The sequence below is a fragment of the Plasmodium malariae genome, assembly GCF_900090045.1.
Source record: "Plasmodium malariae genome assembly, chromosome: 12".
Taxonomy (NCBI): Eukaryota; Apicomplexa; class Aconoidasida; order Haemosporida; family Plasmodiidae; genus Plasmodium; species Plasmodium malariae.
The window spans coordinates 1,825,540-1,847,098 of NC_041786.1; the positions used below are offsets into that span (position 1 = coordinate 1,825,540).

At 25.8% G+C, this 21,559-nt stretch overlaps 6 protein-coding genes across 6 annotated transcripts; 2 read left to right on the forward strand and 4 right to left on the reverse strand.

Moving 5' to 3' along the window:
* Positions 1–135: 135 nt before the first annotated feature.
* PmUG01_12049000 (rab GTPase activator, putative) lies at positions 136–5,636 on the reverse strand (the record flags this gene model as incomplete). Its single annotated transcript, XM_029006709.1, is given in 4 exon segments — positions 136–1,890; positions 1,904–4,985; positions 5,206–5,303; positions 5,487–5,636. 4 exon segments carry the CDS (start codon positions 5,634–5,636, stop codon positions 136–138), a joined length of 5,085 nt encoding a protein of 1,694 aa, XP_028863171.1.
* A 3,188-nt stretch (positions 5,637–8,824) lies between these two features.
* Positions 8,825–9,504, reverse strand: PmUG01_12049100 (conserved Plasmodium protein, unknown function; the record flags this gene model as incomplete). The annotated part of the gene is made up of 3 exons (XM_029006710.1): positions 8,825–8,966; positions 9,068–9,195; positions 9,496–9,504. The coding sequence occupies 3 exons, from the start codon at positions 9,502–9,504 to the stop codon at positions 8,825–8,827; spliced, it is 279 nt and encodes a 92-aa protein (XP_028863172.1).
* Positions 9,505–10,463: 959 nt separating this feature from the next.
* On the reverse strand, positions 10,464–11,092 carry PmUG01_12049200 (conserved Plasmodium protein, unknown function; the record flags this gene model as incomplete). The annotated part of the gene is made up of 3 exons (XM_029006712.1): positions 10,464–10,562; positions 10,724–10,836; positions 11,041–11,092. The coding sequence occupies 3 exons, from the start codon at positions 11,090–11,092 to the stop codon at positions 10,464–10,466; spliced, it is 264 nt and encodes an 87-aa protein (XP_028863173.1).
* Positions 11,093–12,958: 1,866 nt separating this feature from the next.
* Positions 12,959–16,533, forward strand: PmUG01_12049300 (conserved Plasmodium protein, unknown function; the record flags this gene model as incomplete). Its single annotated transcript, XM_029006713.1, has 3 exons — positions 12,959–14,606; positions 14,838–16,319; positions 16,439–16,533. 3 exons carry the CDS (start codon positions 12,959–12,961, stop codon positions 16,531–16,533), a joined length of 3,225 nt encoding a protein of 1,074 aa, XP_028863174.1.
* A 783-nt stretch (positions 16,534–17,316) lies between these two features.
* On the reverse strand, positions 17,317–18,855 carry PmUG01_12049400 (DNA/RNA-binding protein KIN17, putative; the record flags this gene model as incomplete). The annotated part of the gene is made up of 3 exons (XM_029006714.1): positions 17,317–17,378; positions 17,475–17,526; positions 17,641–18,855. The coding sequence occupies 3 exons, from the start codon at positions 18,853–18,855 to the stop codon at positions 17,317–17,319; spliced, it is 1,329 nt and encodes a 442-aa protein (XP_028863175.1).
* A 1,343-nt stretch (positions 18,856–20,198) lies between these two features.
* L22 (50S ribosomal protein L22, apicoplast, putative) lies at positions 20,199–21,083 on the forward strand (the record flags this gene model as incomplete). The annotated part of the gene is made up of 1 exon (XM_029006715.1): positions 20,199–21,083. One exon carries the CDS (start codon positions 20,199–20,201, stop codon positions 21,081–21,083), a length of 885 nt encoding a protein of 294 aa, XP_028863176.1.
* Positions 21,084–21,559: the final 476 nt, after the last annotated feature.

Sequence of the window (21,559 nt, forward strand, 5' to 3'; positions counted from 1 at the left end):
TTCTTCCTAAGCAATTCTTCTCGTTTTGCTTTACCTCATTACTATTTGGTCATTTCGCCGCTTTTCCATTTCGCCGCTTTCCCATTTCGTCGCTTTTCCATTTCGCCATCTCGTGTTTGCCCTTCTCCTAAGTAGCTACTTTAGGTTCCATATTTCGATGTCCATTATGTGAAAGTCATGACCATTTGATATTAGGGGAGGTGATAAGAAGGACTCAGAAAAGTGTGTTTTTCCGACCTTAATATCCTTATCAATATATAAGGCTATATCATTTCCGCCTATATATATGCCATCCCTTATAAGTACTAATGTGTTATTTTTTCCTGACCATCTATAAAATTTAAAAGCTGAATTAAAGGTACAAAGAAAAGCAGAACTTTTATCGGAGGTATTAACAAAATTATAATCTCTATTAAAAGAAAAGGGACAAAAAAAACCTATCAAGTCATAATCAAAAGTATGTAGAATTAAAATCATCGGTTTTTTTTTATTTTTTTCTGTTTTTTCTAATAATATCTGTAAATTATATCCATCTTTTTTTGTACAAAAAGTTAAGATAGGATCTAAGCTCCTATTATTACTAGGAATTCTTTCCCATATATTTTCCCAATGAAACGAACTAATTAAACGAGAATTATCATTTAATCTAGGTCTATAGAATGTTTTAATTTTTACATTCATTAAGTAAGGTGATGGACATTTTGTCGAAAATTTCATATGTTTTTCTTTACTTTTTAATTTAAATCTATACGCTATTTGTGTTAGTTCATTTATATTTAAATAAGGATGCATACATATATGATATAATATATTTTCTACTTCTTCAATATTTGAACATTTTAATATATCATTTTCAAGAAATTTTAATAAAGCTAAACAATATAAACATAATGTTTTCTGACCCTCAAATAAAAAGGTACCATATATTCTTAACACAAAATCAAATGGTAACATTCTTGAAAAACCGTCTTGAATACATCTAGCTGTCCATGCAGCTAAGTCAAAATTCAATTTTCTCAAATAATGATAACACTTGGGTAAAAACTGGATAAAGGTATTTAATATATATTTTACATACTTTACAAAATCTTTTCTTTTATATATAAAAAATGGTAATTCTTTATTTTTTATACTATCTATACCCTTTTTTATTAAACAATGAATAATACAATATACAACGGAAGCCTTAAAATAAATAAGCAAAATTATGCACAAATTTGGAATTATCGGAGCAAATTCTATATCATTTCCAAAATTATTATTTATAGCCCATAGTAATTTCTTTATCTCATGTTTTCCGTTATCATTTAGTAATGCTGTTAATTCTGTTGCATCATCTAAATTATACACATTCGGGTAAGCACTACAATGCTGACTATTTTTTTCATAAAACTTATTGTACAATTCCTTTTCAAAATTTGCATTCTCTTGATTGGTATACTTAGTTCCCCCTTTTTTTATTTTCCTATTCCCTTCTCCCTGTGCCTCTTCCGTATTTCCCGTGTCACTTGCTTCTTCAGTTCGTTCCCTTTCTCCTCTTTCCGTGTAATCACTTTTGGATTCTATTAGGTATACTTTTTCTGCATCTTTTTCCACTTCTATCTCTTCTTCATCTTCCTCTTGCCTCATCTTCGTTCCTCTCCTATGCTTATCTTCAGCATGAATTTCTTCCACAACTTTTTCTTTATATACCGAGCCCTTCCTTGAACTGTCCCTCGACTTGTCCTCCTCTTCCTCCCATGAATCCTCCTTGTAGTATTGATACACCAAATTGCCTTTCTTTCCTTTAAAGTTACCCAGCATCAAACCATTTTCACCTAGTTCTTTATTTTCTTTACTTGTCATATTACTTGTATCTTTATATTCCTTAAATTCATCTTTAAAATTTATTTTTTTTTTTTTTTTTTTTCATTTTGTTCTTTTTATTATTGTCATTATTATTTAACGGATGACTAGACGGCAGTTTGAAGTCTTCTAAATCATTTTTATATGACAAGTCATCAAATGGATAAGAATCGGGTGCATTACTATGGTCTTCTTTTTCTATTATTTCTATGCCTTCATCCTCATCAGGTTTACACCTCAAATCAGCAGAGAGATACCTTCCTACCTCTTCATTTACGTCGAAATATGCGTCCTCATCTCGTTCATTAAATGAATTACTTTTATTGCATGTATGAAATGGAGAGTCGTCAATATCACTATCATTACTTTCTTTTTGCTCTGGTTTCATTATAGATGTTTTATCATATGATTTTACCTGACTACTTTTTCCAAATTTTGATAAAAAGCTTTTACTATTCTTCCCTTTTAAATCATCACTACTTCCCTCTCCAATATTTGTTTGGTAATTAATTTTATTTCTACATATATCGTCATGTAATAATGCGTTGTCTATACGGCATTTTACCTTATTTTCATGATTGCTAATAATAATATTATATTTATTATTATATTCATTATCTGTGTTCTTGTTACTAGGATGATTCTTATCTATCATAACAGATGTGTTGTTAAGGCTGATACAACTGTAATCATACATTTTATTAACATTGGTAGCTTCACCAAAAATGGTTTCAGCTCCTAACGATTTAGAAGTAATATACGGTTTCCCTTCCCTTGTATCCCTTAGATGATTAGAGAATTTGTTGGTTCGGTTAATCTCCCTTTTTTCATCCTTAAAATAAGGGTTACAGTTTTGTGCTTTTTTATAATCATTTGAGTAGTTTACATTTTTTTTCATATCATTTATACCTCCATCTCTATTTATATCATTCACTTGATCAACTGTAGTAGTAGTAGTAGTAGTATCAGGACTGTTCTTTTTTTCTTGACTAGAATTTTTTTTTTTAATATAATTTCTACCTTGTTTACAGTTTGCACATTTTATTGTTCCTACTTCTTCATTATCTAGCGATTTTTTTTTTTTATAAAATATATTTTTTAATTTACCAAAAATGGATTTTTTACTGCTACGTTTTTCATAACTCCGAAGATCATACATTTCTTTTTCATGATAATCAAAGGAGCTTCCTCCATATCTTTCTGATTCTTTTGAGTTAAAATGACTAAGCTTTATTATGGAGTCTTCTCTTTTATCATTATGGTCACTGCCAGAGGAATATACACTTCGATTGCATTCACGTGACTGTTCTTCATCTACCTCAATTTTGGAGCTTATATTTCTTTTGAAACTTTTACTACGTTTTAGACGGTGTGTATTAGCACTAGAATTGTCTTCTCTTCCTATCTCATTTTTCACTCCATACTTCAATTCATTTTTCACTCCATACTTCAATTCATTCTTCTCTTCACAACTCCCTTCATTCTTCTCTTCACAACTCCATTCATTCTTCATCTTTTTCTTCTTCTTCTTCTTGTACTTGTTCACCTCTTCTTCGCTCGAGTAAAATTCTATCCCTTTGTCAAACTTAGAACATTTTACGTTCCTCCTATTAGATATAACATTTTTTTTCCCCTTTCTGTCCTTACATAGACTCTTCTTCAGTACATAAGAAATATGATCCGACAATTTCCTGTCGTTTTTCTTATTTGAATATTTAGCACTAAAAGCTTTTTTAAAAAAACTTTTAGTACGATGATAACTAGAAAATTTTGACAAAGAGTAATCATAATTTATTTCGTTATTAAACATTTTCTCATTATAATAAGTTGACATGGAATTATCTGAGTTTTGTGCACTTACACTTTTATTGGTATCATGGTAACTTTTGGACTTAATCTTATATCCTTCCTCTCTTTCCCTTTGTTTCTTTCTCGTTGTTCTTAAATATAACTTAGCTTTATTCATTTTTTCTGCTTGCTTTTTGCTTATTATATATTGTTCAGTCATGTAACACTGTATGTGTAGGTACTTGTTTGAGTCGGGTAAATCATTTGACAATGAGATGTTTGAAATTTGATTATCCTGATAGCAGTTATTATTATTAATACCGCTGTTGTTACATCCTGTATTACAATCATTCCTGTGAATAGTGTAATAATTCCTATTAACAGTAATAATACTGCTGTTGCTATTGTAATCATTCTTATTAACAATATTATTACTGCTATTGCTATTAATATTAATATCATTTTCGTCCCTTCGCTGCGTATTATGCTTTACATCGGATCCCCCGTTACTCGTATCGTCCGACCCATTATGAAAAATAATAATATCATCTTTTATTAGTATATTTTTTTCATTATCACTACAGTTGGAATGTTTGAAATTATTATCTTTGTGAATATTACTATCGTTCGTATCACCAATATTTTCTTCCTTCTGGTTATTAAATTGTCTACTAGCCTCTCTAATACCTATATTGTTGTCCTTTCTAGTGGTTTTATCATAAGTAGTTATATTTGCATTGGTATTTGTATTAATTTTTTTAGATGCACTCCCATTATTTGGTCTATCAGTTTTGTATTTGGCTAATTTACTTGAAATATTCTTCAGGATGAAATTATTAGAATAGGGTAAAACAGAATCGGATGCAACTCTCAAATAATTATCTATTCTTTTGTTTCTTAAAAGTTTATTCTTTACATTTTCTATATTTAGAAATTTTTTTTTCTTTTTTTTATTCATGAACCCAAAATTTGGTGTACTTAAAGTTTTGGGTTCAATCCAAAAATTATGTTCAGGTAATAAATATTTATCTTTCTTTTTCTCATTATCATTTGGACTATTAAATAATAGTTGTAATATATTACTAGTAGAATCATTAATATTAAAATGGCTACAATCATCATTATGTTCAATTTCTAATTCTTCTATTTTCGTTTGTACACACATTATGTCTTCTTGAAATCCCAATATTCCTCCACAAAATGTTGGGCAGTCGTTTGATAAATTAGATGGAACCTTTTCACCAAATGTATTGTAAATAGTAGTCTCGTAAAAGTGTGGAAAGTTTATTATGAAGTAGTTTACGTCATTTGACCTTATCCATATTAGATGCTTAAGTGAGTCTGATACGCCTCTGATAGAAAGGGGCAGAAAGAAAAATATGCATGCGTACATATATGTGTGGGTAAGCGCAAATATGAGTGCGTATGTTTATGTGATATTACGTGGGAGTATATGTATACGTGAATATATGTATTCAAGTATAAATACGTACGTATGTGTGCGCATGTGCACGCGTTCATGTACTTAGATACGATGAGCACATTTCAAAAAATGTTTTAATATTTCCCTACCTCCTTAGCAATTGTTTGACTTCTTTGTCCTTTAAATTGGAATCTACATTTAATATCATACTTAAAGACTTCTCATTCCAATGAGCGTTTTCATCCTTCTAAAAATGAAAATAAGAGAACAAAAAAAAAAAAAAAAAAAAAAGAGAATTAATGAGTTACATAAGCTTGTTGGAAAGGAAAACTACTAACTCACATATTCACATTTATTTCATTCTATTTGTAATGCTTGTACTGTTTGCTCTATTCATTTATTATTTTTTTTTTTTATATTTGCGCTATACATCTATGTTTAAATTTCTCCATTTTTCGTACACCTCCAGGTTCAAATAAATATTATTGTAGATGTGATTTTTGCTTATTAAATGGTGATATTTATTTTTGTGTGCTTTAAATATTTCGTCTGTTTTGGTTCCCTTATATATTTTTTTCATTTTAAGAAATTTCTTTCTACATTTTTTTATTATCTATATATAATTGGAAAGAGAGAGAAAAAGTACGTGGAAATATTCATAGTTATGTGATATGATTAAGAAAAAAGAAAAAACAAAAAATTGCAAAAGGTACGGAGCAGAAATGGAAAAGAAATAACGTGGGGAGGTAAAAAAAAAAAAAAAAAAAAAAAAAGGCATGCAAAAGGAATGCAAACGAATGTGAAGGAATGAAAAAGGAAAACAAAAAAAGGAGATTCAAAACTACTATTTTTAAAAAGGGTTACTTAAAACGTTTTTAAAAAAATGAAGTAAACTTATACGCAAATATAAAAGAATGGGGAAAAACGTATATATACATATAACACATATGTGTACCATATACGTTTAACATATGTGTATCATATACGTTTAACATATGTGTACCATATACGTTTAACATATGTGTACCACATACATATCATACATGTATGTGTACCATAAACGCATAATACTTGGATGTGTACCATATACGTATAATATATTATTTATATACATATCCGTATATTTAAAAAAAAAAAATTATATCATAATAAAAAATTATTTATGATAGTATATAATAATCTTAATTAAATAAGACAATAGGAAAAAGTAAAATAAAACACATTTATAATATTTGTAAAATATATATATATATATATATATATATATATTAAAAATTAGTTAAGGTAAAAATATGTTAAAAAATTTTATATAAAATATTTTATATATATAGTTTTGTAAGTACTACTTGTATAATGAATTTTAATATAATCAAAAAAAAAAAAAAAAAAAAAAAAAATAGAAAAAAGATAAGGGTAAAAAGATGGAAAAAAAGAAAGAAAAAAAAAAAAGTTCGAATTTTTAATTTTTTTTTTCTTCCATTAGACAAATGTATTAAAGTTATTATTTTGTTTCGAAATAAAATATTTTTAAAAAAATAAGAACTAGTGAGTTAATATCATTTTTTATAGAAAAAATTCTTTTTATATTCCTACACAAAGAGTAATGACGTATGTATATATACTCAATCAAACAAAGTTTAATATATATATTATGTGTATATATATCTGTATAAATATTTATATGCATATTATACAAAACTATAGCAAAATTAAATATTTATTACGTAACACAAAAAAAAAAAAAAAAAAAAAAAAATTAGAATAAATTATGATAAAGGATTAAGATGGAGGGAAAAGAAGGAAATAGAGAAAAAAAAATTTTAAGGTTAAAATTAAAAACAAATAAGGCAAAAAAAAGAAACAATTTTTATTAACTGAAAAAGGGAAATGTATAGTGAATGAATAAAAATTTAAGCATGTTAGTTTAACACCATTTTCATATACGACTGATAAGCTTTATTTTTGCATTCTTATTTGTAAATGTTGTGCGTAAAGAATAATAAATAATTATGAATAATTATAAATGAGAAATCATAAATAAGGAATCTTAAATGAGGAATCGTAAATAAGCATTTATAAATAATCATTTGTAAATAATCATTTGTAAATAATCAATTATAAATAAGCAGTTATAAATAAGCAGTTATAAATAAGCAGTTACAAATAAGCAGTTATAAATAAGCAGTTATAAATAAGCAGTTATAAATAAGCAGTTATAAGTTATCAATTTTTAAATACTATATTGTAAATATACGTTTAAATACATGTGTAAGTAGAATAAAAACATATGAATATGTATGTTATATATATACATATATATGTATATGAGAAGAATCATTTATGCTGCTACATATTGTAGTATGGAATTTGAAAACTCTATTTTATAAATTTTCTTTTTTTTTTTTTTTTTTTTGTTATGAAAATCCTTAAAGAGAAGAAAAATGGGAAAACCAAAAAAAAAAAAAAAAAAACAGAAAACAAAAAGCTGATTTATAGCTGCTTAAATTACAATACTTTTTAACAAATTTTTAATATATAAATTTATTAATAAGAATAATGGCATATTACAAAGTAAAAAAAAGTTTCTTTGCTTTTTTATATTTGTAGGTGTGTAAATGAATTCTTAATAATTATAATTTAGGACTGCATATAAAAAATAAACGTAAAGTTTATATATAAAATTTGGGGGTCCAAACATAAACATATATACAAACGTTTGTGTATACATAATACGATATGATAGTATCGATTATGAGATATTATAGTAACGTTAATACGATGTATAGGTAGCTTTAAGCTTTTTACACATTTAAAAAAAAAAAAAAAAAAATTATATACATAAAATAGAATTATATATATGTATATGAAATATGCGTATATTTGAAAAAAAAAAAAAAAAAAATTTGGTGTATCTACTGCTATATTTTTTTTTTTTTTTTTTTTTTTCCTTTTTGTACCTAAAATTTTAAGAAAAACTTCAGTATGCATATAAAATTAATTATCACTTAAAAAAAAAAAATAAAAGGAAATATTACCCAAAGTCGCTTCTTAAATTAATATTTACATTTATAATCGTTATAATACCGTTATCTGCGATTTATTTATTTATTATTATATTTTAATAAATTTACATTAACGGTTGTATAAACAATTCGAGAGTATGTTTATAAAGATTATTTTAATATATATACAGATTAAATTGTTTTTTCTGCATGTCGATATGTGTGTACACATAAAGGAATACACAATTGAAGGAGACATATAAAACGATTTAAATGTATGGAAATTTTGCTATCATTTTGAAAAGTTAAACAGGATAAAGGCAAAATTTAAAAGATAAAAATTGTCGCAATTCACATTAAGAGGAAAATACACTTATATATTTATATATCAAATTCAGAGGAGTGGTTTAACTTTTTTTTTTTTTTTTTTTTTTTATTAAAAAACACAAAATAATAATTATAAAGCCTTTACATATTTACACAAATTTTATGAAAGATGGGATTATATACTACAAAAAGTTACACGTTTATCATTGTTTACTCTTTAATTTTTTTTTTTTTTTTTTTATATATGTTCTGAATACATGTAAAATTAACGATTTCATGAAAATTTTTATAAAACATAATACAATTGTTCACTTTATAAAATTAAAAAAAATGGAAAGGCATTTTATTTTTCTGTTAAATGACCGCATAAAAAGAAAAAAAAAGGAAAACGAAAATGGAAATAATTTATAACATAAAAAAAAAAAAATAACTTATCCTTTCACGAAGTTATCAACTTGTAAATATTTGAATGACAACTCTGTAGCTTTTCTACAATTTCCTTATCGCAAAAACTTAGACGAAAAGAGTGCTTAAAACATTTATATAAATCTTCTGTGTGTGCTATGCACTCTCTCGAAATTCTGTAAAGGGCGATGAACGAAAAATAATCATGATCTTGGAAAATGCAACATTTAAGTAAGTTACTGAGAAGGGTATTTTTTTTTTTTTTTTTTTTTTTTACATGTGTGAAGTTGTATTTATCGCTTTATTTAACTTCCCCTCACATTTTTCCTTAACATTGCTACTGTGTATGTTCTCTTGGACACATAATTTATAGTCGTTGTAATCTTTTCGAGCTACTAGCGTATTCTGAAAAAAAAAAAAAAAAATATGGTAAAAAAAGAATGGTATAAAATATGATGATGCATAATGTTTTAAAAAGTTTTGAACTGTTGTGCCTTTTCTCAGAATTGTAATATGCTTTTTATTTTTGCCATGTACATTTTGCATAATTCTTATTCTAAACTTGGTTATTACACATATTCAAATACGTGTGTACAGTTGTAGTTGTGCAAGCTTAATTTATGGGTAGATGTACGCAAGTTTGTAAATTATAACAAAAATCTTTATTTTCCTTTTTTTTTTTTTTTTTTAAACTTATCTCAGTACCACACCCATTTTTTCCTTATTCAGCATAAAAGGTCCAGATGTACAAATATATATGTATGTGTGTCAATGTATATATATGTACTTATATATACTTATATATACTTATTTATTTATATATACGATTTTATGGAAGTACTTAAATAAGTAAATCTTGTTAAGTGTAATATACAAATTAACTTCAGCGTAAGGATGGTAACTTTTGCTTCGTATTACTACGCTATTTTATATGTAACAAATGCTTGCATAAAGAGGAAAAAAAGTAAGAAAATGTAAAAATATAAATATATGTAAAAATATTTATATATAAATTTGTGCATGTTCATATAAATTTTATATTTCTTTTATTAAAGTATGAAGATATCAACATATCATTTTTTTTTTTTTTTTTTTTGGTAAAAAAAATATCTATTTTGTGCTTAAAAAAAAATGGGGAAATTTGAATTATATATAGTCTACAATTTATGTATTTATAAATAATACATAAAAATAAATCCCTTTTTTCGGCGTTAGGCAACCCTTTTGCGTTAAAACTAAAAATATTTCATATGACACATAAATATGTATGTATAAATATTTACGTATGTGTATAAATAAAATTGGAATAAGCATATTTTCGTCTTCTAGTTCGATTTATATCATGTTTTTTAAAAAGGTACTTTCGTTACAATTATAAGCGTGTAAAAGTTTTTAAAAAAAAGTTTTAAATATGAAAAATTTATGCACTATTTTAAGCAATTCTTTAATGATGTTACAACACATAAGAATATGTTTACCGCTATACATATATAAATGAATGCGATAATGATTTAGTTTAAAAAAAAGAAAAAATGTAAAAATGAAAAAAAGTAAAAAAGAAAAAAGGAAAAAAGGAAAAAAGGAAAAAAGGAAAAAAGGAAAAAAGGAAAAAAAGAAAAAATGTAAAAATGAAAAAAAGTAAAAAAGAAAAAAGGAAAAAACTATTTTTTCTTTCATTTCCGTTTTTCACAGCCGTCCTTGTAGGATGTTAAAAACATGAGGGAGTTTTTCTTCATATTTTTTAGTTTTTCTTCCGTACATTTTTCATAATTCTGCATTGGAAAAAGGGTGAACAAAAAAAAAAAAAAAAAAGAAGGAATGCAAAGATATTTAAAAACCAAATAGCTTGAATGATGTGATATTGTATAGCATGAAATTAATACTTCTTTATATGGAGTATATTTTTCTGTGTTCTACTTAAAGACAATTATACTATTTTTAAAGGATGGCACTGATTTATCCCATTCCTAGCGGAATTCTCATTCCCATAAGGTTGCAAATTTTTATTTAAACATTTAAAAAATTTGTCACATACTGACTCGCATCCTATATATAGTATTGCAAACATAATTCATGTAAATTTTCTTTATAAAAAATATGAAAGAGTGAAAAAAGTCGCACTTATTTAGGTTTTATTTTTAATTAAAATTAAAAAAAAAGATAATAATAAATAAGGGTTTATTTTATACTTATGTAATAAATACGTATTTATACACATTTTGGTTGTATTTGAAGTATTTATTTGTTCACCTTGCAGTACAGCAGGAAAGTAAGGTTTCATTGTTTCGACATTCCCATCCATTTGTTTGATAAATCAGAAAAAATGAAAAAGAACAAAGGTGAATTTGTTGGTTCAACATACATTACATATGCACATATATGTATGTATACGCATCTTTTTTCCATGCCTCTTTTTTTGAATAAAAGTGCAAAATATATATTACCCTCAAAAATTTATTTTTTTCCATTATCATTTGTTAACGCAACATTTTAATTTGACTTTTTTCTTTTTTCTTTTTTCTTTTTTCTTTTTTTTTTTTTTTTTTTTTTTTTTTTTTTTTTTTTTTTTTTTTTTTTGCGCAATATGGAATTCATCCATTTATCATTACTATACCTTTTTAACTTAATTTTTTTTTTTTTTTTCTTTTTGGAAGGTGCATTACGCAAGAAAAACTTTTTCATTAATCTACAAAAGTATTCTCGTTTTACACAAAATAATCAACACTCTCATTAAAAAATGGAGGAAATTATTCATAAATATCATATATGTTAATATTTTGACAAAGTAATAATTTGCGTAATATGTATGGTCATCTTAACAATTTATAATGTCTTCTTTGGTATACTTGCCTTTTCTTCATTTTAGTAGCTTGAAACTGTAAGGGAGGTAAATTAAAGATATAATTTATATGGGATAAAATATTAGTGTAAATTTAAATACTTGTTTTGTCCATTTTCCCCCTCTCTCTGTACATATATGTATAAGTATCTATGTGTACGCACTTTACGTATGTATGTATGTTTATATATAAATACTAATTTATTTTTCCGTTTCAATGTATATATTAAGTATAAGGAAATTCTTTGAATTAATTTTAATTTTTTTTTTTTTCCTACCCTTATATAAAATATATCATAATATCGTAAGAAATTAAGTTACTTCGCAAATAACAATTGTCTCACCCATATATTTAAATTATGTTTATTTTTAATTATAATATATAAAGAAAAAAAATAAACAAAAAAAAGATAAAAATAAAGAAAAAATAGATATCACTATTCATTCAATAATTATAGAAACGTCTTTCTACAAAAAAATTCCTGAGCATTGTATGAACATCATATCTTTTCTATTTATGCAATCATTTATTTTTTAAAATAATTAGTAATTACCATTTAGACATTATATTTTTTCTTGTGGCCCTCGAAGTGTCAGAGAAAAACACTCATAACCATCAATGCACAGAATAATGGGAAAAAAAAAAAAAAAAATAGAAAAGTGAAAATAGAAAGTAGAAAATAGAAAGGAGAAAAATAAAAATCCTAAAGAGCAAAAACCAAAAAGCAAACAATGAAAAAGGTAAAACATTTCTTATAATAACAATAGCTATTTGGCAAAGGTATTTCTTTCACTCACTGCCCCTTATATACATTTATGCAAATGTAGAGTGCCGTATTCCTCATAATAATTTTGTAAACTCTTTTTTCTTTTAAAAATGTCCTTGGCAAAAAGGTTATAAAGCTATTACTTTTCCACAAGTACATACTCAAACATGCATAACACATTTGCACATATTCACATACACACACACGTACGTACTTACATGTATACCTATAAATTCCACTTACACATGTTTTATTGAACCCCTTTTTCTTCTAAACATTTAAGTTTTTTTGTTCCAAATAATCAGAGTCTTTGCCTTAAAAAAAAGAAGCGAAGAATGAATAGGTGATTCAAAGACCTAGACGAAAAAACGTTAATACTCAAAAGCAAAATAGCTATTTTATAGAAAAAAAAAATAAACATATAAATCCCATGAAGAGGGAAAAAAAAAATCTACTACAAAAAAGGAAAATTAGCATTGATGTAATTAAGAAAAATAATAAAAATAATAAAAATAAAAAAAATAAAAAATAAGGATATTAATCATATCCATGTTAAGGAAAGATGACCACCCTCTTGTCTCAGAATTCCGAAGTACAGATTACAAGTTCAAATAAAAATGAAAAAAAAAAAAAAAAAAAAAGCAGCAATAACAACGAAGTGAAAAACAATAATAAAAAGAAAGAAAAAATAAATATAAGGAAGGAAGAGGATACAAGGCATTACGGGCATCACGAAGTTAATCTGTACTCCCAAAATAGTTCACTTGAAGGAAAAAAAAAAATTAAAAAAGAAAAAAAAAAAGAAAAGAAAGATAAAGAAAAAGGTAAAGATAAAGATGAAGATAAAAATGAAAATAAAGATGAAGATAAAAATGAAAAAAAAGATGAAGATAAACAGATGGTGGAGAAAGACGTAGACGAAGATGTGAATGAAAGGGTAAACGATAGCGAACAATCTGTTAAAGGAAAAATAGAAATATATCAATCAACACTTGACGATACTAACGAGAGGAAACTACCTAAGAACGAAAATCATGTAAAAAAAGAAAAAGAAAAAGGAGAATCAAAAAGAAGAGACAAGAAGAAGAAAAAAAAAGAACAAACAAAGAAGGAAAGAGAAATTAATGTTGCAACGAACCAACATGATGAATTAGACTTAAACAAAATAAATGATGACAACGAATATGTAACAAATATCCCTCAGAATCAAATTAATAATAATTATAATGATAGTTCGTTAACAGAAAGATACAAAAATGATGACAACAAGCAGAGTGTTGATAAGGAGCTTGATCATTCTAGAAAAGATTTTCATGAACCATATAATGATGAGCTAAAAAAAATGAAATCAACAAAAAGAGAAAAAAGAAAGAAAGACAAAAAAGATCTTAATAGTACAAATGATTCTATTCGAAGAATTCCCAGAAGTAATGAATATGAACAACTGCATGCAAAATCAAGCATTGAAGATATGCATTTCACAGAGACATTGAACAAAAATTTGGAATTAAAGAAAAAAGACGAAAAAAAAACTAGCGCGTCTAAAAAAATGCGTGAAAATAGTAATATGCATATGGAAAAAAATACAGACATTTTGCCTAATATTGAAGCATCTTCAAAGTTAAAAGGGGATGAGGGCGAATTAGCCGCTTCGAGAAATTGTAGTGATCATTTATATGAGGAAAAGTGCCTAGTGGGTGATGTTAAAAGAGATGTAAAAAATAGTGAACGGAAGGAGAAAAAAAAAAAAGAAAAAAAAAATCACACAAAAGAGAATGAAAAGAAGGAAAAGAAAAAGAAAGAAGAAAAGAGGAATAAAAAAAAGGAAAAAGGAAAAAGAGAAATGAATATAGAATCAAGTGGAGAAGCTAGTGTTCAAGCGGGTGTACATCCAAATGTAGTACCTATTGTAGAACCGGATGTGGAACCTACTGTAGCAGATGCAGATCTAAATGCAGAGATGAATGACGCTAAGGAAGACTCAGTGGGAGAGACAAAATCGAATAGCGAACAGTCAGAAGTAGAATTCAACAATAAAGGAAAACCATCAGAATATGAAACAAATAAGACTGAGATAAAAGATAATGTAAAACTTAAAAGTGACAACTTTTTACTTATTAACAATGAAGAAAAGGCTTTAGATAAGAGGACAAAACTAGATAAAAATGTTTTAAATATAATGTACAATGCCAACGATGTGAAAAGATTAGGTATAAAAAAGCTACTTCATATTTTAACGCATTTTCAGAGGATATGTATGCAGGCCCCCACATATATGTACATATGCACACAGACAAGATCTGGCCTTTCTCTTTGTGCATAAAAGAAAAGAAAAAAAGCGCATTACAATGTCGACAAGAGGAACGTGTTTGTCTATTCTTGTAACAAGACTTACCTTAATCCCTTTTTTTTTTTTTTTTTTTCTTTTTTTTTATTATTAGATACGTACGAAAGCAAAATATGTGTTGTAAATTCAATTCAAGACATATCTTGCATTTCGTCAGAAAAGGACGATATCAACAAAGACAGCAATATGTGTAAAGCGTTCAGTTATAGTAACAAAAGTAAAGCGTTCGATCTGTTGTCATATCTTAAGGATAATGTAAAAAACTGTAGAAATATGTTAAAAGAAGAAAATTTAGAAATTTATGAAAGAAAATGTATTAAAGAAGTTATTTCATTTCATAAGCTAAAGTTAAAATGTTTAAAAAGAATAAAAAAAGAATTTATAAAAAATAAGCATTTAGAGACTACCTCTGTACAGCAGGATAACAATGCAGAGTCATCCAATAGTTCCGAAGAAGATAAACAAGACATAATAAAAAAATTTGAACAGTATAATTCTATAACCTTAGATGAGTCTTATGAAATGGAGAATATTACTATGTATAGAGGAGATACAAATAAACAGAAAAAAAAAAGAAAAAAAGAAAAAAAAGAAATATGTAATATGGTCCATAGAAGTGATTCATCTATAAAAATAGATCAACAGGAAGAATTAAATTATTTTAATTCTAATAAATTAATAAATAGAAAATGTTACGAAATGATTAAGAGTTCTGGTACATCCGCTAGTTCCTTAAATGAAAGGAATGTGTTAGGAGATAGCCAAGATGTATATAAATTAAGTGAATACAAATTGAAAGATCTCACATTGAAAAGATGTGAATCAAAAAAATTCAATGTTGAAAAAGTAGAGGATCACAAAGAAGAAAATAAAGACAATGATGTAAAACCAAAAAAGGAAAACATATTAAAAAATGTGGACATCGATAAAGAGGAAGAAAACCCAGCTAGTAAAAATATATTTGAAACTATTTTTAATTTTTATTCTAAAGAGGTAGATCAAGATATATTTAGAAATAATTGCGATTCTGCAAACAGAACAGGTGACGGAGAAAATACACTAAAAGGGATGGACATAGAATTATTTTTAAATTTTGCTAAACACTATAAAATTATAAAAAGTTTACTCACAAAAAGTGAGCTAGAAAAAATATTTTTTAATGAATGCAAAGGAAATACCTATATTCAACATAAACATTTTAAAAAAGTTTTAATGATATGTGCTCAAATAGCTTTTACTAAACCACCTCATAAAGTTAATTTTACTGATACGAACAAAATTTATGTTTTTCTAATTTCGTGGTTATGTAACAATTCTCCTGAGCAACAAAAAAAAATTATTTTAAAAATTATTTCCCCAATATATTCTACTATTTTAAATGAAAACAGTAAAATAATGGATGGTTCAAAAATCGACACCAAAAAATGGAGTGATGTAAAAAACAGCCTTCTGAAAAGTAGGCAGTCCTCTTTTTGCGTAATGGAAAAAGGTAAAAAGCCACAAAAGGATGGTGCATTAAATAATTCGCAAAATTTTTACATGTTATCGAATAACTCGGAAAAAGCAAAATATTTTCGTCATAATACGAGTGTGCGTTTGAGGAAGTAGTCAAAAACTCTAGATGTGGCATATGCCACTGTTTTTTCTGCTACCAATGTTTTACCGCTCATTTTGCCAAATATGACAAAATTGTAGACATTGCAAAATTTGAAGAAAATGAAGAAACCGCAGAAACTGCAGAAATTGCAGAAATTGCAGAAATTGCAAAATTTCCTTTACAGTATTTTTGAAACGTACGCAATGGTTCCTATTATTATGCAATGCCAATTTTTTTTTTTTTTTTGTAATTTAAAAAAACTTTCATTATTTTAATATTTTAAAATTTTAATAGTTTAATATCTTAATGTTTTAATATTTTAATAATTCAATCCTCTTACTTTTTGAAGTAATGACACATATATAGACCAAGTATTTACGTCAGTGTGATATTCATTTCGCCTCTTTTTATGAAAACCGCATACGTGCGCTTGCATATATGTGTACGTATGTATATACATGTAAATATATATACATACATATATATATGAATACAAATATAAACGCATACACATATATGTACATACAAATATATACGAATAGAAATATATACGCATACACATATTTGTACATACATATATATAAACATACACATATGTAAACATCTTCAATGGTGATAGCCAAACACCCATGTTTTTAAAAAGATTTGTATAATAACTTATTAACAATAGCGTTCCTTTTTTAATTTGGAATATGCCCAATTAGTTGGGTATCATAATACGGTGAGACAAAATATGAGAATAACTTAAAAAAAAAAAGAGGTAAACATAGAAAAAATTCTCGCATAGGGAGCAAAAAATTTCCAAATTTTTTTTTTTTTTTTAGAACAAACTGGAAATGTAAAAAAATAAATCTCGAATTAAAAGACATGTTAAAAGATACGTAAAACATATTATATTTACTTATATATGTTACTGTAAAAGGATTTCAAAAAAAATTATAAATGTGTTCATATGTGTTAAATATATTCCTAATTTTCACTTTTCTTGTAATTTGCTCACATCGTCAAACGGAATTGGCTCTTCCTTGATGATTTTATCTACAATTGATAAGATATTAAAAAAAAAAAAAGGAGAGAAAAAAAAATGAATCTTAATTTTTTCTATTTTAATTTTTTTTTTTTTCTGCGCAATACCTAAATTTTTATCAAAAACTGAAACTACAACGCATTCTTGATCTTCCAAAATCTGCACAGTGGTGGGAAAAAAAAGGGGGCATATGCACCTTTTGTATATAATTCACTAAATAAATATAGTTGCACATGTATATATATATATATATATATACGTTGGCGTATATACCTTTTTAAGTTCCCCCTTATGGCCCTTATACTTACCCCTCAAAATTAAAATTCTTCTTCCAATTTTGGGTATGACTGTTTGAAGCTGCTTTTGGTAAGCATAAACTGTTTTCTTCGCATAGTTGCTAATTTGTATTTCACATTTATTATCCTCGCTAGCAAAAATTGAAACAATTACTCCTTTATTGTTATAATACTTATGCTTTTTGTCAATTATTTTAACTATTATATTTTTCGAAATCCATATATCGTTCTTATCATCCTCAGACTTTTGGTCATTTTTTGCATTATATTTTTCAGAAGTGCCAACATTATTATCATTCTCATTTTTTAACTTAGATATAGCACCTTTAATTTTTTTTTTTTCTTCGTTTTCTAAAATAAGTAAGTCTAATGATGTGAGAGGTCTCTTCTTTAAAGTGCCTTTCTTTAAAGCTTCTGCGTTTTCAATTCTTTGCTCATTTTTTGAAGTATTTAGTTTCTCTTTATTCTCATTTTTCTCATCCTTCTCCTTCTCCTTACCACTTCTTTTTAAAGCTTCTTTCAAAAATATATTAACATTTGGTTTAGGCATTTTACTACTATTAGTACTGAAACTTTTAATTGATGATATAACAATTTTTTCGTCATTTTTCTTGTCCATCCCGGTATATTCTGATTCAATAAAATTTCCTTTTTTTTTAGCTTCTTCAATTGCTTCGTTAATTTTTTTTTCCTTTAATTCCTCATAAGAATATTCTATTTTTTTTCTTTCTTCATAAGCTTTTTCTCTCTCAATTTTTTCCCTATCAATATATTCCAAATACCATCCTCTTTCAGTCTGTTCAATTTTACATTTCCCCGTCTTTCCTAGATATAAAACAAAATCGGTTAAAGTAACCCATACAGTTGCATTCATATGTATATGTGTCTTATCACTTATCATGTTTGTGTATACTGTATTAGCTAATATACGAGCTCGACAATATTTTGTTTTCATTAATCGCATGAACTCTTTCTCAAACATTGAAGAATACTCATCCATAAATTTATTTGCGTCTTGGCAAAAAATTTGCATTTGTCTTTGATGAGTTTCGGATAACCTGTGACACTTAAAACCGTTTTCATCTCTACACTGCTTTTCACACATCTGACAATACCATTTTAATTTTTGAAGGCCTTTTGCCTTCATCTTATTAGCTAGCCATTTTGGTGTTCCTGGTTCTGCACGTGGCATATTATCAAGTATGGTTTTTTTTTTTTTTTTTTTTTTATATTACTGCATTAACTGTTCAGGTAAAAATAAATATGTCTGTTGTTTGTTATTGTTTTATAGTGAAAAAATATTCAAAACAAAAAAAAAAAAAAAAAAAAAAAGGGGAGTAAATGACTTTTTTTTTTTTTTTTTTTTTTTTATAACCAAATAGCTTAATGGAAAAACTTGTGCAATATATAGAATATACCATTTTGAATAAGACTTTTAAATATGTTACACGTAATTGTTAAAATACAGATTTTTTAAAGTATGCAAAGCGGCAATACCATACAAAAATAAACACATGTACATATATGTATATATATATATATATATATATATATATATAATAATGTACATATGTGTGCGTATTCATGTGTACCAATTTTTTAAGTTGTTCCTCATTCCGCAGTATCATTTTTTCCACTGTAGTTTTCTATTTTATTGTTACCTTTTGTTTTACTCTCACCTACAGGCATTTCCTTTTAATCTTCTTCCCTTTTTTATTTTTGGCATACTTCGTTTCTTTTGTTTAACGAGTATTTCGTTTCTTCCACTATCGCATAATTTTGTTAAATAATTGTTTTGTTAATATTGCAATGAAGTTTTATTTTTCACTTTATTGCCGTCTCATAGGATAAGATTTTATAAAAGATGGTTCCAACAAACAATCTGACTTTCAAATTGAGGTATATTTTTTAAAACATTACGTAAAATTATCTATAATAATTTGGAAAGATTTTTTTTCTTCTTTTTTGATGCGTAAGCATGCAAATATAAAGAAGTATTACGCATACAGAATTAATGCGACTTCAAATTTATAAAAAATTAAACAAAACAGTTTTTAGTTCTTGTATCAAAAATGTGCTTCCTACAATATTACGAGAGTTTACTTCTATTGGTATACTTTTTTTTTAAAAATTAAACATGTACAAATAGAAAAGTTACGGTCATGAAATAATTTTTTAATAACAGAAAAATAAAGAAATAAAATAAAACTTATACAAAATGAAGCAAAATTAGCAAAATAAGTAAAATTAAGCAAAATGAAAATAAATGAGGTAAAATAAATATATATTGTTAATAGTGCTGTACGCACGATATTAATTTGATTTTTGAAAATATGTCAGTATAATAATAATTCACATATATGCACACATGTTGAAAGTTAAAAAATATATATACATATATATATACATACAGTTATACATATCATATACACATATATACTCCGTATGTGAGAGAACTTAATAATGAATCGGATTAAGCGCTTTATTTTATGTTCTTTAGGCAATTAAGCAGTAATAAGATGGAGAATAAGAAGAATGGTTTGTATAAAGAAACTACTTACATTATTTGTTCTTCAGTTAATCTGTGATGAGGTACTATTATTAATTTATGGTTTTACCTTCAATAATAATAGTTATTTAACCTATGTAAAATATGATAATAATAATAATAAAGTTGCGAAGAGGCATTATATCCCTTATGAAGAAGTGAAGAAAACATATAGGAAAGATTACTTTATATTATATAGCACGCCAAAAATACAAGAAGATAATAATAGGAATGATATAAACGATCTATTATATGATGTAGGCAATATTAATGAAAATAAAAATTCAATATCAGACGAAATTGATATCTTTAATGAAGATGGTCTTCAGTTAAAACAGTGGTATTCAGCAGAAAAAGTAAAAGAAAAATGGAGAGAAAAACATATTGAAAATGTTCGAAGTAATTATGAAAAGGTATTATTAAATAACAAATATAATGAAATGTTTAATATGTACAGAAATATAAAGAACAATAATGTAGAAAATGCTAAAAAAAGAGTTAAAACAAATAGAATTAATCCCGTAATATATGTAAAAAAAAGGTTAGTATCTGCTACTGCTAAATATATTAAAATGTCTTTTATAAAAACTAGAAAAATTTTATGGAAAATACGATACATGCCAATAATTAAAGCTTTTGCATTTCTATATTATTATGGTTCTAATATTTATACAGTAAATATTTATAAGTGCATAAAGTCTTGTTTGCATAATGCTATTAATAAATATGGGAAAAACAATATAAAACCCGTTTTCCACACCCTTCAAGCTAATATGGGTGGATACACCAAAAAAATTAATATTAGGGCAAAGGGGAAAACAGATATTATACGTGAACCTCATACACATATAAGAGTTGTTTTAGAAGTTTAGATCAAAAAGAAAAATCTTGAAAACGTTGTACATTTATATTAATTGGATTTATTTTACTCACTTAACTCATTTTTTATATTCTGTTGTTATATCTTCATTACTCTTCCCTTGATATTATTTATTTTTATATTTTTTTTTTTTTTTTGGTTTTTTTAAATGTATTTTTGAAGACCAAAATACTTGTTCAAATGGAAAATTAGCTTAATCTAGTTTTCTTTTTTAAAAAAACATTTTCAATTTTATACTTTCTCTTTTCAAATAATATTATTCCTATATGTGCTATGCTTAATAAATGAGAGGTATAAAAGTTTTTAAGACAAAAAAAGGAGGCAGAGGTGTAAACAAGAATCAAAGTGATAAGGCACCAAAGTGACATATGAAAGGAAGTATGAAGGCGTGAAATTGTAGGAAGTTTAAAAATGTGAAAAAGGTTCAAAAAAAAATAGTAGGTTTTTGTCTTATTTTATTTTGCTTTA